This window comes from Tiliqua scincoides, chromosome 3 (assembly GCF_035046505.1).
Source record: "Tiliqua scincoides isolate rTilSci1 chromosome 3, rTilSci1.hap2, whole genome shotgun sequence".
NCBI lineage: Eukaryota > Metazoa > Chordata > Lepidosauria > Squamata > Scincidae > Tiliqua > Tiliqua scincoides.
The window spans coordinates 70693940-70711434 of NC_089823.1; the positions used below are offsets into that span (position 1 = coordinate 70693940).

General features: G+C 40.9%; 1 protein-coding gene across 1 annotated transcript in view; it reads left to right on the forward strand.

Moving 5' to 3' along the window:
• TMEM47 (transmembrane protein 47) overlaps positions 1–3990 on the forward strand; it is a 31111-nt gene extending 27121 nt beyond the window's left edge. Inside the window, exon 3 of the mRNA XM_066621705.1 lies at positions 2324–3990. Within this exon, the coding sequence (XP_066477802.1) occupies positions 2324–2502 (179 nt within the window). The 3' untranslated portion in view covers positions 2503–3990. The remainder of the gene's footprint in view (positions 1–2323) is intronic.
• The last annotated feature ends 13505 nt before the right edge of the window (positions 3991–17495 follow it).

Consider the following 17495-nt stretch of genomic DNA (forward strand, 5'->3'; position numbering starts at 1 on the left):
GGCATGCTGACCAAGGCAGCCAGCTTCTTATTTTTTAGCTGTTATACTGGTCAAGAGGGCCAAGGATCAAGAGGTCTTTGATGGATGGACTCTCCAAATTCCTTGGCAGCATCATTAGGCAAAATCAACTGAGGTTCCTTCTAGTACTGTAGATGTCTGATACAGTTGATGTTCCTTGAGCTGGCAAGAGTGGTTGACCTTTTCAAGATGGCTTACGACGCAGCAATGCCAAAATGGCTTCCACCACATCCAATGGCATGGGAAGAGCAGTTGCAGAGGTCTCCTCTGGGTAAGGGAATATTAAGCCCAGGTCTGCGCAGACCCATAATGTGAGATCAGGTTCAGGAAGGAGTTTAAGATATGATGACCACTGCTACTGCCAAACCCACCCCATCTAGGGACCTGACCTGCCCATCCCCCACCCCATCTTTGTCCAGTTTCGCCCCTCCCTTTCTACCCTCCCCCAATCCCCTCCTGCTGACTTACCTTAATTCAGGGCTCTCCAAACCCCAACCCATGTTTTGATCCTAGTTTTGGAAAAAAGCCCCCACCCCATGAGTGGCACTTAATGTTCTGCATCCCTATACCTAGATCAGCTTGAAAGAAACACAGCAGCGTGGCAGAACAGTAAGTGCTACACCGGACAGGGAGAGTTTTTTGGGATGCAGGGGTTTCCAGTTTGGAGACCGCTGATTTAGTTAATTGATCTGCTGCATGATTTTTATACAATTAGTTATTCATATTTGTATCTCTTTCTAGTATTTGTTTTATGTTCTTGTATGCCACACTTTGGTTGATGAAGTGTGACATAAAAATCCATTAATAAATAATAAAAAATAAATCCAGTCTAATCCATAACTCGAATTATGGTTATGCCAGTTGAACTTCATAGTTGAGGAGAAGTTTGCACCTAGATCTTTCACATCTAGAATCAGTACTCTATCTACTGCATTATACTTTTCCTTGTGCATCTTACACTCTATACTTTTGTTTTATGGGCAATTTTACACAGACATTAATAACTTAAATTTTGGCTAACCTGTTCCTCGCTTTCCTGATTGCCAACTAGAGCAAGTAGTTTTGTTTTAATCTCAGTAGTTACCTACACAAAACAAATATTTTAGTTTTACAAATTAGAGAGCTTTCACTGCATTACTCTAGAAGATGAAAGAGCATGGATTTGGCCAAAACGTCAGATATTAATCAAGATTAGGATTGGAGGCTATATGTATTCAATACACAATTCCATATGAGTTCTGTTGTAATTATATACTGATTAATATCTCTTATTACAATGAGTCATCCAAGATAAATGAGCTTCCTCTGGGTGATATTTCTTCATTACCCTTTATTCTTTTCTTATTTCATTGTGATCTATTTATAGAAACCATTAACTTTGTCACCTGTGTTCTGTTATTTATCTGGAAAGCTTGAACTGTAAAAAAAGAAAAGGAATCCTGAAATATCATACTATGTCCCTGTTCTAGCAACATACTTATATACAGTGAAATATATTTGTATGGCTATAGTTTTTTGTTCACTAAACACAGCTTTGGTTAATATTCAATTCAATTCAAAAACCTTTATTGAGCATTAACAAGCAACCAAACAAAACAAATGAAAAGAAACACATAAACATACAGGGAAAAAAGTAATATAAGCAGACTGTCTAAAAAGTGGAATCGTTAAAATAAATGGTAGAATAAATTCTGCGTCTTGTTAAAATGTCAATCATTAATATTATTTACAGGGATGCACATTCCACAAGGAACTCTGAACAAGCTTTATTGAAATGACTGAAGTTTTATATGAACTGAAATTAATGAGACTGTGCTCTTGTGCTGTTGCTTTCTTTTCAGTGAGATCTGTTCAGCAGAAGTTTCCATAGAATTGTATCCATAAGATACATGTCTGATCCAAGCCTTACCCAGTGTTGGGGACATGAAACTCGGCTGGCCAAGCTGGTGCATCCTGCAGCATACTAACAACCTGGCCAATGCTTCCCACAGCGGCCCAGAATGACAGGTCTTTTAGCAACACTTTTCATGCCTCTCTGCTCAGCCCTGATGCCTGCATCAGGTGCTGGTCAAGTGGCCATTGCACAGCTGCTGTTGGGACTGCCCAAGCCCCTGGTAGAAGGGAGGACACAGTGACAGGAAGTCAGGCATGGTTGCTTATGAGAGCAAGGGCCTGACAGCCTGTCGCCCCACAGAAAGCTCTAACCAAGATGCATTTCTTTGTACTATTTGATTTCTTCTAAGCAAAATGATGAAATCCCTTATTTGATGTATCCTTTTTCTCTGTCTCTCTCTCTCTCTTTCAGTGGTTCTTCAGGTGTGCAGTCTCGTCCTTTATCCAATCAAGTTCATTGAAACTGTCAATTTGAGAATATACCATGAGTTCAACTGGGGCTATGGCCTAGCTTGGGGTGCGACAATATTTTCATTTGGGGGCGCCATACTTTATTGCCTGAACCCTAAGAACTATGAAGACTACTACTAAAAGGAGCTATTTTTGAAAAAGAAACCGAATCACACAAGGATTGTTCTGTCTTTTCTAACACAGTGTTTTTAGAACTTTTGAAGAGTGTCAAACAGTCTACTCTCTTGATTTATCAGCCTTTACCCTTTTTGACTACAAGTACTGCAAGAAGTATTTTAACATCCCTTGAAAAATTGCAGAAATCACACCTGCTGATCAACACCTAGGCAGATACTATAAGCAGCTGATACATACTTTGGGTTTTCTCAGTTCCATAGGAGAGGTTGGCAGCCATTGTAAAAAACTAGTTGGAATGAAAATATGACATCAACATCAGCAATATCCTGCAGGGGAGTTGTTGGCACAAGAGTTGTGTTCAAACTTCTTTTTATTACACATGATAGAAATATTCTAGTGGGTCGTCAACCTGTGCCACTGTGTTGCATTGGCCCTCAGGGACTTTTGCTGAAATAAAGTGACCAGATTCTCAGAAAAGTGAATATAACTGATAAATGACTTCCTTTAGTACGTACGTTCAACAAGTTCCTGACAACAAATGACAAGTTTGTGCATTTGGCAATCCACATTTTCCAGCCAGCTGTGGGATATCAGGATGTCACACTTGGAAACGCATTCTTCCAATTATGTGGTTGAACATTGTGTCTCAGCTGTAACCAAGTAGTGGAAATCATGCAGAGAAGGACACTGAATCTGTTGTCTCCCTTGAGAAAATTAAAAAGAGAGAAAGAGAATACATGCATGAACTGCATTTGTCCTGAGCATCTTTTGATTTCCAAACACTGTGGTAAAGTTTCCATAAGCAACAAGCCCAACTATTTTTTATAGAAGACATTTGTTGGTAGGAAATTACTATAAAAGACAAAATTATAGAAAGGACGTACGGCATCTGAAGCTAATTCTGAATGTGGGGGTTGTAATGGCAAGAGCTCTAAGTGAATTTAGATTTTCAACAGTCTTCTCTGAGTATTGGGTAGGAATGCAGTCTTTTCATTTGTTCATATATTGCATGATCTATAACTTGATACAAAAGCAGACATGCTTGGGATGCAGTGAATTGACTGCTTCTGTGCCACTGAAAAACTAAAAAACATCAGGATGTCAATTTGGCAAATAACTTAATAATGGTGATAGAGGCAAACATAAGGCTAATGTGATGATACGTTCTTTATCATTCATTGTAAAATGGAAGCATCTATCAAACTGAATATATTGTTAGGACGGAGTGAAAGAAATATAGTTTTGATTCTCAAAAGACAACTTGAATCACAGGATTGCTTATTCATCTACTAAGCTTTTGTCAAACAGTGGGGGGGGGGATATTTCAGTGCATGTGACCTTGAAACAAGAGCAGAAATGTTGCCTTGGGGGCAGTGCAGTCAGTATGGCAGGTGCCAAAATGGCAAGTGCCCCATCTCCCTTGCTGCCAGAACCATTTTGGGTAGTGATAGCAATGCGTTGTGCATTGCCATTGCTGTCCCAAATGGCTCTGATTATGATGAGGGGCCACTTACAAGGCGCACTGTGGCACCTTCCATACTTAATGCGCAACCCCCCCCCACACTATGCTTCTGGACAAGAGCGACAATAATAGAGGCTATAGTGAACATTTTTATTGGGATGTCTCTTTAGAAATTGGAGCCACTAAACTAAGGAATGCTTGATATTCTGCAGGAAAGGAGAAATAGTTGGGGGGGGTTGGGTTCTAATGTGAGAAACTGCTGCTTAGATTGGATTTTATTTAAGACAGGGGTGTCCAAAGATTTTGGCAGGAGGGCCACATCATCTCTCTGACACTGTGTTGGGGTCCAGGGGGAAAAAAGAATTAATTTACATTTACATAAGTATACATAAATGAATATATTAAAGATGAACTTATATGAATGAATGAATGAAGGTCTTACAATAGCTCAAAGCCTATAAAAGACCTTGCACAAAGCAAGGCTGGCCTTTCCTTTGCTGCTGCTACTGCATCACAGATGTGAAACAGCAAGCAGTGGAGAAAGCCCTCATCCCACAGCTCACGCGAGAGGTCAAACAGTTGCCCTCACGCTGAGAGTGGTTGCGGACCAGTGCGGACTCCAACAAATCTCCAGAGGGCCAGAGATTCATTGGAGACTGGGGGCTCCCTGAGGGCCACATTGAGAGGCCTCGAGGGCCGCATGTGGCCCCAGGGCTGGGGTTTGGGCACCCCTGATTTAAGACAACAAAAGTCCAGTGAATGTTTCTTTTCCAGGGACTAGGCAAGCACCTAATTATTGAAAACAAATGATTTCAAACAAATGAAATGAACAAACAAATCCTACAAGGAACTTGGGCTGATGCAAGTCTCTTGCGTTGGCCTGAGAGTGTTGCAAAAGTGCCATAAAGCACTTTTGTGCCACACGCTGGGGAGGTAGGCTGGTGCATGAATGTGTGCTGACCTCCCCATGCCGAAGCAGGCCTTGGGGAAAGGGTGAGTTGCGTTGGCCGACCTTGGCTGATGCAGGAGGCTGGAGTGGGTGGAGGGAGGAGGTGGGAGGGAGGTGTTTTGGGACAGGGGGAGGGTGGGTGGCAGGCGAGACCATGGGTGGGCAGGGGGGAGCAAGAGGTGGGGCCAGGATCCAGCAGTTATGCCAAATCTTGACTCTATTCCTGGGCAACCCAGGGCTGCTTGGATTTGCACCACCTTGTCAGATGGTGCAGATTCGAGTGGACCCATTTGGGCCACTGCAGCATGACACAGGGTAAGAGGAAACGTTTCCCCTTGCCTTGAGCTGCGCCACTTTTGGCCCCACACTTGCGCTGGATGCAGCGTAGGCACACCTGCCAGCCTGTTTCCAGCTCAAGTTAGGATTGCAGTCTAAGGCCCAAATCCTAACCAACTTTTCAGCACTGGCATAGCTGTCCCAATGGGACATGTGCTGCATCCTGCAGTTGGGGGAAACTCATGGAATCCTCCTCAAAATAAGGGAACGTTTGTTCCCTTACCTCAGAGCTGCGTTGCCCTTATGTCAGTGCTGGAAAGTGGGTTAGGATTGTGCCCTAAGTGTCATAAGTGTAGGAGACAAACTATTTTTTTCCCCTCCTCCAAATGTAATGGATTGACAGACAGCTATTTCCATCTATCACAGCTCGATTAATTTATTTCTTATCTAAATCTTACCGAAATGATGTATAAAGTTTTAAAGACCCAAGTTAGCGTGGTGGAAATTTTAGATTGATTTACGCTACATAACATTTATTTTTATTTACAATCCACCTATTTGGGTATTTTCAATTACTTCTGAAAATATTTTTATAGAGTGTATAGAGTTCTAATAGACAAATTCAGAAATAATTATTTTTGTTATATGGAAATTAATGTGTACCCTACCATGGACCTCATTTTAGAGCACAGTCTTTGGAATGCTAAAAATGCAGCTCTATTGCCCTGTAATAATTTTACAGAAATTGAGTGTATAGCCAAATTACGTTTTGTATTAAATGCGTAGTTTGGCCTTGAATGTTTATTTTTTTAAGTGTAAATACCAGCTAGTGGGGGGGGGGGGGAATGATTCGGATCAGAACTGCAGCCTGCAAGAAAGGAGTACTTAATAGTTCCAACAAAAATTGCTCTTAGACCCAGGAGGGAAGCTATTGGCATAGATGGGAGCTTTTCTCTTGAGGCTCAAAGCAATTTCAGAGAGACCATTTTTATCAGGACCCCAGTGCAAGGGAAAGAGTTAAATGCCTCTTCCTCAAATGACGGAGTCCCCCTTAGATGCTAGTTCCACTTACAAGGATAAACATGTATATTTAATTCATGGTGTAGTTTGGCCCTAAGACCTCAAAGTAATAAACATCATAGAGAGAGAAAGAGTTATCCCAGAAAACATAAAACAATATGTGTATACATATCATTACTAACAAAGTATGATTTTTAAACAAACAAAACCCAAATATCTGCACTCTGATCTAGCAAAGTGCACCTACAAAAACACATTTCTGGCAGAGGTCAACTTCTGGATTCAACCACCTGCCTCAGGAATAGACAGGTGCTGTGGCATACTTGTGAGGGTATTAACTACTCACATACTTAGGAGCAGGTGCTTCAGTACTACATACAGTGCATACAGTAGAATGGTTTATAAGTAGTATGGTAAGACCCCAGTCCCCAACCCTACTTTATGCTACTTGTGGCGATGGATTGCTGACAAGACTAAACAAACATTTCATATGCACATAATTCCAAATTCATCCAGAAAGTCAGAACAGGAGCATGTTCAGAAGCAAAACTCAGTATTTTTCAATGTGTTGCAAAGGCAGCTGAGGATAGTGAGGGGACTAGAATGTATGTTTACTGTTGATGGAAACTTAAGTTAGTCAACACAGTTTGAATACAGTGCGGCAAGAGTGGCAGCACAATATCACAAGGCATGCTGACATCCCAGCATTGCACTGATGTTAGGTCAGGGCTGGAACACACACAGAGTTGTTAAATTAGACCAGCACTTGGGCTCAAGGACCAGTCCTGTAATATGCTGCCGACACTCACCAAACCACTTGAGGATTCCTGAGAAACAGCATGCCAGGTTAAACCAGGACTGGTCTTTTACTGTGTGAAAAATAGGTACAGTATTACCATAGTCTTGCCCAACCTTTTTCTTTCTGTTTTCTTAAGTGCAGAGTTTTGTGATTCACTTACACCTTTATTTTAAAAAAGAAAGAAAAACAGATCATTCAAGCAGGCCTAGAATTTCAGTACTGAGCTGTAGATTAACGCAATCCAAAGCAGAAGTATCTTTTACCACCTAGGATAAGACACTTTGGACAGGCCACACGTTAATGTTTTACTTGTATTGTTAATACATCATTTGTGTTTGGCTTTATATCACTAGCAGGATCAATTCTCATACAACATATCTATTGTTTATCTTGCAAATACACTCACACACATGCACGCCACGCGCGCACACACAGAGGGAACCAAGCTGCCACCAGGGCTAGTGATTTGTATTTTTAAAGCTTAAAAAATACCGTCCGGTGCTGAGCTGTATCTAGCATCGCTCTTGGATTTCTTGCACAAATACGTTCAGCTTTTGTAAGCTCAACATGTACATTTTAAAGACATAAAATAAATATAGAGAGATTTACGTGTTTGAAATATAAGTGATATATATATATGGATTAGCATGGAAACTGTATATTATTAAACATGCAACGAACCGATTGGTAAGTGAAGTTTAATCTTATGGCTAGCAATGTAATTTATTCAGACTGTATTTTTGTACAGAACAGTGCACACTAACCTATTGCCTCGGTGTCCGCTATAATGCCTAAAACTGTGCCTAGAGATTTCATTTCTGTCTCTCGAGAACAAATGACGAAGGATTCTTCATGCTGTTGATGGTATTCATTTCTTTTGACACTTTTATAATTTATTTTTTTTTAATCTAAATGTATGCGGAGTTTTATTAAAGGATCCATCAAAATGTGGTTCACTTTAGTCATGGGGGGAAAAAAAGTAAATGTACTTTTTTTAAAAAAGAAAAATCAAAACTTGGTGTGTGTGTTTTTTTTCCTTTTTAGCTCATTGTTTTCCTGCCATTTCACAACTTTTGTAGCTTACATGAAGTTGTATGTTTTAAAAAGTAATCCAAATAATAATAAAAAAAATCCTGTTACATGGCTATAATGCACATTTTGCCTTATGTACACATTTTGCCTTCTGGACACATTTTAAACATTACCAGCATTTGTGTTCACTTGTTGTAATGCCATGTATGCCATTGAAATGGCATCAAGCTAAGCACCATATTTTATTCTGCAGGAATACTTGGCAACACTCTTGTTCATTGCCCCTCTTCGGCTAAAAATACATGAACTGTACTTAGAGGCTGCCATCCTGACACCAGCATAACTCCTGAACTGAATAGCAGAAAATGCCAAATCATGGCCAGGGGAACAGAAACTAGCCACTGATTGGTTTGGGTCCTTTTATAACTACAGTTTCTGCCACATCTCATTGAGCGGATTAACTGGCCATTAAACGAGTGGCTGCCTAGTCTCCTGTACTAAGCATTCTTCTTGTGGTTTATATAATTTCCCTTTGGGAGAAGCAAACAGTTAATGCCATTCTTTCAGTCTGTACCACAATAAAGTGAACAAACAGAAGCATGGAAATGCACAGACAGTTGCTATATTTGCCATCGATTTCCCGTTATGACATAGGCAGTCGGGGATTTGAAGGGAGACACAAATTGGATGGGAAATCATCAGTGCTGCAGGAATGGGGATTGTGGTGGCTCTTGAGTTACAGTGATGACTCAGAAAAGGGGGGGAATATCAGTAAAGGAGACTGGATATATAGAAGGTAAAAGATGAGTTGTTCTACAAGTTACCATGGTTCAGTTTTCAGAACTGCTCACCTTGGTTATGATGACATTTTCCAAACTTGGTTTTCAGCCAGATCTGTGTTTTTAGAACTGGAAAAAACTCACATAAACCATTAATCACTCAATTTTAGGGGTGGGAGGAGAAAAAAAACACATTCTTCTTGGTAACGTAGATTAATAGATTTCAGCATTGGCATATTGCTTCATTCTCATAAGCTGAACAAAAAAATATTTCGTTGGTAAAACCTGGACTCGGGTGCTTTCTAGTTTATTATTCAAGGATCACTCCTGATTTTGCAAGGGCTGAAGCATTGGCTTAAAATTGCTTTAATTTGTTCTACTGGACAACCTTAGTCTTGTAGCAGTAAAACTCGTTAAGAATAAGAAAAATACATTTGTCCTGGCCCATAACCCAATCCAAACTAAATTCCCATGCAGTAATGCAGTGGCTCCAGCATGGGCACTGCTGCATCCTACTGGGAAATGTTAGCTGCCAGATGTCTCCTCAGGGTAGGGAGACATTTGTCCCTTTGCCCCTGGATAAGTTACAGTAGCTGCAAAGAGTCAACTCAGAACTGCACCAATGATATTGCTGCAATATTGCAATCTGCAATTGCTGCAATAGTCAGGATTGGGCTGTAAAGCAATGTTCACTAACACTACACTGTTCCAAAGATTTACAAGGTATGGTTTTCACTTAACAGTTTAAGCTCTCATTTCAAAAGCAAGTTTTGTCATGCAACATGATCTAGAAAGAAGTTCCATGCAACCGTTACACAGTTCTGCTAGTAGTGACCAATAAGTAGATACTCTTACCGTCCTATTAAAACAGTTCAGAAACTAGTTGCAAATAGATTAACAGCCAAGACAGAATATATCCTTCTTTCACCTCCCAGGTGAGGTAGGAGAGCCAAGCAGTTGTGGACCTCTCCAGCCCCACAGCCCGGGGCAAAGGTCATTGATGGTGCCCCTCCACAGGATGCCATGCCCCCCACAAATCTCCCCCCCCCGGTACTTACCTGGAGCTCACTGAGCCTTGTGCAACTCCAGGACGCACAGAGGAAGCCTCTTTAGGCTTCCCTGACATCCTAAACTGTTCCGGCAAACCAGAAACACAGTTTCTGACCACACCAGGAGCTTCAAAGGAGGCTTCCATGTGGTCCCAGAGATGCGCAAGGCTTCGCTTCCGGTGGATTTGCCCCTTTCATTTAATGGCAGGTCCGCCACTGGAGCCAAGGCATTGAAGCAATTCCATTCATAGTAAAACTGCCCTTAACTAAGAGCTTTAATGCAGAGGTTCTCAAACTCACAATCACAATCCGCAAGTGGGCCACAATTGCTGTTTTTAGCTTTTCTGAGGCAAGGGGAGCCTAGTAGAGGGGTCTTCAGGCTCCCTGCACTCTCCAGAGGGTTAGTGCTGCAAGGGGTGAGTAGAAAAAAAGCCCCGGTGGCGAAGCAGTTGTGGGAATCACGTGGCTTCCATCCCCCCACTTCTGCACACACTTACAGGGGCCTAAACTCTCCACGAGAGTTTGGGAACTGATGGATTTAATGTAACAAGGAAAGAACTGAAACCATAGTAACATGGTCAGAAAACGAGGCTGGAAAAGTAGGAGAGAGCAGCTGAAGTAGAGCAGTCCACGAGAAAGCAGCTTTCCATTAGGTGACAAAACCTACTGGTGAAGGCAACATTTACCCAGTTTACAATGGGTGTCCCAGCTCATGTCCTGTCCTTTTTCCAGCGGTAACTAGTACTAATAATTTTATTTCAGACATTTCAGGAGCAGACTGATCTGCTAATATATTCCACTGCCCCTTTCAAATGTATTTTGCACCTGTTAGTAAATGAAATTATTGTAATGAATGTCTTGATTGCAAGTTGATGTCCCTGGTGAAACATCTCCTCTCCCTCCTCAGTACCCTCACAAAAATACATAATGATCTTAGCCACACCTTCCCAATTTAATCTTCAGTGCCACATTTTCTTTCTTTGCCCCAAATCACTGAAATGAGAGCAGCTGACAGCCTTGACAGTTTCAAGCCAGTGTGTGAGTACCATAGAACCACACCATAGAGTACCATTCCAATTGTTTCCACTTTTAAATCTTATGAATTAAGGCTAAAAAACAAATATATCTGAGTAATAAGAGAGGACATCACTTTAGATATGGTGAAGTATTGCAAGTAAACATCAAAGTTTTGCGAGGCCACACGGATACTTCAATATCTGCACTCCTAAATGTACAGCCCAATCCTAACCATCATTCCTTGTGCCAACAGGGCACACACTGTGGTTGAGGGGCATTCTGTGGTTGAGGGGCAGTCATGGGAGTCTCCTCAATGTAAGGAAATATTTGATCCCTTACCTTGGGGCTGCATTGCAGTTGCATTGGCACTGAAAAGTTAGTTCGGATTGGGCTGTAAATTATTCTAGTGTGAAGTCTATTGTAAATATAGTTAGTAATGAAACACTGTTAAACATCTTGTCATTTTTCCCTGGGACACTGGAAACATGGAGATAGCTAAGTGAAGTGTTACAATGTGCTTTTTAGCCAGTCCCCCCCCCTTTTTTTTTTTACTTTTCACCCTTTTCTGATGTCTGAATAAAATGAAGTTAATTAATTATTGTGCAATCAAGCCAGCACATACCTCTGTTTTAAGCTAACTAGCTGCACAGAGATTCTGACAGCAAACAGAAAAGTCCCTTTGCTTCTCATAGAGGCCTTGCTTTTGGTAACTGAACAAAAATACAAAAGACAAGATGAAGCAAAGCTGTGTCCATAGCCACTCCCATCTGTGGTTCTCAAAGTATCACTTTTCCAGTAGCTAATTACACGTCAGTCATCTGGAACTCTTAAGTTTCACACATTTTTGCTATCAGCCTAGCATATTAATTGCAGAACCCAAACAAGGAACAAAGGCTGAGCTGTTCAGATGACAAGGCTAATGTGTGGTCTTTTCAAGCCAAGACTAACAAAAAGCAGAAAAAATGGTGCTCTTTGTGGAACTAAGGCAGCAGCTGACCTCGTTAAACTAAAGGCAGAATACTTTTTTTCCCCCCTAAGGGAAAGAAATAGATTTTCCCCAACCAAGCCTCTCAAATGTTTTGAACATTAATTTCTGGGTTTTTTAAAATTAAATACATAACAGAATTGCTAAACTAATTACACACACACACAGTGAATACATTTGTGTATTTTCACACTGTCCATACATATGTAAGCATGTGTAGATTTGCATGTGAAAATGCAGTGTATTTCAGGGGGTTTTAACCCATCTTTGATTCAGGAACAGTTCTGCTGTTATTAAGAATATTATTAAGACTTTATAATTAAGGGCCCAATCCTATCCAACTTTCCAGCGTCAGTGCAGCTGCAATGCAGCCCCCAGGCAAGGGAACAAATGTTCTCCATAACGGCTATATCAGGGCTGGAAAGTTGGATAGGATTGGGCCCTAAGGCTACAATCCTATACACGCTTTCCTGGGACTAAGCTCTAATGAACACAATGGAACCAACTTCTCAGTAGACACACCTTGAATTGCATTGTATGAATATACCATTACATACCAAGAATATTTATATACCATTTTTCAACCAAAAAGTTCACAACAAAATAACATAGCAAAATAACATTACATAGCAAAATAAATACTGTACAGGCAGGATGAAACTGCTTGCCCAAGGTTATCACTTAAGGGCAGAAAATGATTCATAATTTCATTTGTTATTGCAACTCTGGAGGTACCATCTGGATCATCCACCACGAACACCAACTTGTCTGGGATCATCTTGGAATTGGCCTCAGAGCCATGCCACTGAAGCCATGGGGAACAGGCTATGTTTACTCCTGGAGGAGGGAAATACTTTCCGAGATAAATGCTCTCTCTTTATTTTAAGTCTGACTTCAGCCTGAGGCATTTTGATTATCTGTAGATATTTTTCAGTAATAATGAGTTCTGCTACACAGGAAGCCCTGACTAAGAGAAGGAGAAAAGAGATTGTGTCTTCTGTCCTTGGATTTTTTTGCTAATGGGACTGCACATTGGATGATGTGTGACATACTGACAATGGAGAGGCCCTCCCTTTTAAGCAGAATCCTTGTTAAAAAGAATTGCTTGTTGCTGGCATTTCTGGAGGGGGGGGGGCAAAATGCTCCGTTTCTTCAATTTTTTTCAGGGTTAAAGATAGTTTTAAAGACCTGCTTCTAGGTTTCTTACTCACCCCAGAATGCATCGGTATAACTATACCACGTTCAGCCACTAAATGGGGTGAATAATGGAATCTAATGGAATAATTTCATTCCATTAGATTCCATTATTTTTACCCCATCTAGTGACTGAATGCAGTATAGCATTTATACCTTGCTATAAGGCATTTAAAGGTGGTTCCTGATATCCATTGATTTTGGTATCTACTGGGGGTTCCAGAGCAGAACCCTAGTGGATACTGAGGTCCCACTGTATACCTGTAGATTACAGTTGTCTCAAACACAGAGCCATAGTAAATAAGATGCAAATGCTGTTGTTCAATTTTTGTCTCTTTCTCTCTTGGTGAAAAATAAAACTACAGACAGAGACCGATCCATCACCAGGAGTTGATTGTTACAGCCTGACCCTATGCATGTTTAGAAATAAGTTTCACATACTTCAGTAGAGCTTACTGCAAAGTAAACATGCCTAGGATCACAGCCTTTATTGCAAAAGCCAAGTACAGGCAAACTTAGTAAGTGGCTTTTTACAAGCCTTCATTTTAATTTTAATTACGTATTTGTTTTTTAAAAGCAATGTTTCAGGGTTATTAAACCATGGATAATGTAAGACATTTAATATCAGAAATCATGAAAAGATGTGGTTTTGACCCTTTAAAAGAAAGTCTTCAGACTGTAAAAAAGCAGATCAATGGGATGAGCTAGCCAGCAATTTACAGAAACAAAAGAATGAACAGTTGTGGCTTATTTAATTGACAAAAGTTTGGAGGGATGACTGTATATCATGTAATAAAATAAGCTCCTGTTCGCTGTGTATTAATAAATGTTTGAACAGCTTTACTCAGGATTAACTGTCTCCTGCATCTGAGCTTGCAGTAGCGAGGCACAGAAGTCATTCAGATGTACGTGTCTGGGGCAGATCAAAATCAACGGAGTATGACAACATACTGGCGACAAAGCATGTCGGTGTTTGTCATCTCGACAATTTACAGGCTTGGTATAATTAGACAGCATGCTACAGAGGTGCTAGAGAAAAGGTCCGGGAATCTTCAACAGCAGTTCTTCAACAAGCTCAGTTCTTTAGCTTGCCTGTTGTTAATAAAGGTTGCTAATAAAATGTTGGGGGGGGGAACATAGTGCATGAAGGATATGGTTATAATACCACTTGTGAGTGGCATAGATCTCTTCCCCTGACCACATCATGCAAACATTCAAAATTATATGAGCCAACTACATAAGGAAATGTCAGAAAATAAAGCAGAACCTCATCTGAATGGCATGAGCAGGAAATGGAATGTATCTAAACAGTAAATTAATACCACTTATGATGTGTCAGCCATATGTACAGGGTATGTACATTGCCAAGTTCTATACCCTGAGAGTTAAAACTACTCCACCTTTTTACATTTATGTTGGAAAACAGTCTGCTCTTCCCAGGCCTAGAGGTAAATGAAATTTTGTAGGCTAAACCAAGTTACTGCAACAGCATTACAGTCTCGGCTGTTTCTAATCTTACACAGGAAGGATACTCATGGTTCCACAAGGCATATTTTTTTCTTCCTGTTACAAGACAACCTTGCAGGAATGTGGCTTTATAAACCTCTACTAAAATCTCTGCTGGTGAAGAATCATATTTTCGCAGGATATGCAAGACAGCAAGGAAGTTATGGAACAAGTATTTGAAACCAACCACAGAGAACAGTGGATGCAATCCAGTTGTGTACTAATAAACGACATGACAAAATAGTTACTCTGTATTGAAGTGTTTGAAAGAAAAACCACATGCTTATAAATGATGCCATTTGCTGAACATAAAATGCGAAATACAACTTTCCTCCCAGAAGTGGGTTGCAATCACATTTGTTCACTTTTCTGAGGCACAGGGAGTCCAGCAGAGGGCTCCGAAGGCTTCCTGCACCCCCTGAAGGGCTGGTGCTGCGAGGGGTGAGTATTTTTCAAAGGCCTTTCTTTCCCCGGTGGTGGAGCAATTGTGGCAATCACGTTGCCCCCATCCCCCCCTGCCCTCCTGCACACACTTACAGCAGCCCAAACTCTACATGAGAGTTACAAAGCTGTTGGAATATGGAACTGGTTGTTTGGCAAACATACATATATGTAATATGCATATTACATGTGTGTATTACTATGTATATTACACATGCATATTATGCATATGTAATACGCTGGCCTGGTGTTTGAAGAAAAGGGATGTTCCAGTCAGGGCATGTCCTATGCATATTAGTGACAGCCCAATCATGTCCAATCCCCCTCCACAGCATACATCTGCATCAACACAAACGTGCTGCATGCTCTGGTGGGGATGTGAGATCAGGAAGCTTGTCCCTTACCCCTTCATAAGCCTATGGGTCTCCTTGGATCTGTGCCAGCTCTATAGCTGGTGCAAGTCTGAGACAGAGGTGTGTGTCGGTGGGCTCTGAGGGAGATAACATCAGCACAAGTTGCTTGTCCTGGAACACACTCCCTCCTGTTTCTGACATGCCCCATTCCTCCACCTGATCAGTAGCAACCCATGCACCCTGCCAACTTACCAATATCAGCAGGTCTTCTTGCCACCACATGTGAGGTCCTCCTTGTCATCTGTGGCAACAGTCTGGAAGCATACTGTATAGGATTGGGCTATAAGATTGTTTTCATTTTAATGTTGTATAAGATTGGCATAAGATTGGGCCATAAGTGGTTTCATTTTAAAGTTGCAGCTGCCTTGAGCTTCCTGTTGGGTTACAAAAGTCAGGATATATATGTTTTAACATAGATAATTATGAACACTGGCTTACTGCCTTACCCGGTTTCTCGGTCAGGCTTCTGGACTGACAGCACAATCCAATGAATGTCTGCTCAGAAGTAAGAGCCACTGTGTTCAACAGGGCTTATTCCCAGGTTTGAGTGGTTAGGATGAACACTTTACAGTCTTGAGAGCTTTTGCAGCTGTGACTGGCTCTAAAGGTGAGAGGAAGGGGCTGCTTTACACCTGCAGCCAGGACCCTAAAGAAACTTTGCAAACCAGAAGTGGGTTACAATGGTTATTTTTTCAATTTCTACACCTTGGGGAGCACCGCAGAGGCCCTCCCCCAACAGTGACACGATCCTGGGGATCATGTTGCTGCATTACCCCCTTCCTGTCTCTTAAAAAGGTGAAGGCAGAGGTCCTCACACTGGGGCATTGTGATGTCTCATTTTGAGAACCTCTAAATTAAGCTATGGATTATGTCTAAATATGAACTATTTTGAATCAGTCATAGCAAGAATTCTGTGGGGTTTATTTCAGTTAACTAGCTACTAGCACTGCTTTTTCACTGCAACTGAACATGCAGATAAACTTCAGGAAATTAGCCTCTTCTCTGAAAACAATATTTAATTCTTCCCTTATCACTTTTAAACTTTTTTTAAAAAAAATTTTAAGCATATGTTAAAATTGGTTCTGAGAGGCAAAACCATGAGCTGCTGTTTTGGCAGATTACATTTTTGAAAACTGCTCTCACAGCAAATAATTGCTTGGGAAAATGATAGCTGCTTCCCCACTAACTCTTTGCTCATAAACCTTTCTTCACTCTCTTTCTGAGAAGTGCCCAAATAACATTATCAACATCTGTTCCTGTGTTTGTGCGTGTTGTTCATTCATTTCTTTCAGATCTAATTGGAAGAGATTTTTAAAAGATACAATGCAACTACAGCACCAGCCTATTGAGAGAGTGGCAGGCAAAGCACTAATTAAGCCTTTTTAGGTGTCCTGTATCCTTACTATTTGCTGTTTGCAGGTTCACACCATTTATTGCTTCCTGTTGAGCAATAAATGCCTGAGGTTTAGTGTTGTGTTGTATTGGCAACCTTCAGTCTCGAAAGACTATGGTATCGCGCTCTGAAAGGTGGTTCTGGCACAGCGTCTAGTGTGGCTGAAAAGGCCAATCCGGGAGTGTTGTGTTGTATAGTTTCCTAATTGCTCCTTGAATAAACTCTATTCAATGCCTCAGTATCATTTTTGTTTGGGGGGGGGCGCTTAAATTACAGATTTCTTCTCATTATGTTTTCATTCTTCATAACTATTTGCTATTTTAAAAAGAGATACCAGTAACAGGTTCTTCTCTAATCTCCCATCCATATTCAATAGGAAGGAATAAAATGACCTGAAACTGCAAACAACAACTGAAGTTGTCAGGGATCTTTTCCCAATGGGACTAATATTTGTAAACATTATAGGAAGATCCTGGTCATAAGAATGGGCATTGCTGGACAGAATATTGAAGTGGTTTGTGGTCCCTTCATTTTAATACTGCTTTCACTTAATTGTGGAGACACGGGCTGCAATTTCCTGAGAGTAAGCCCCATTGAACAAAATAGGACTTACTTCTGAGTAGACCTGGTTAGGATTGTGCCCACAGTGTCTTAAGTGCTAAAAGTTATAGTGTAAGAAGC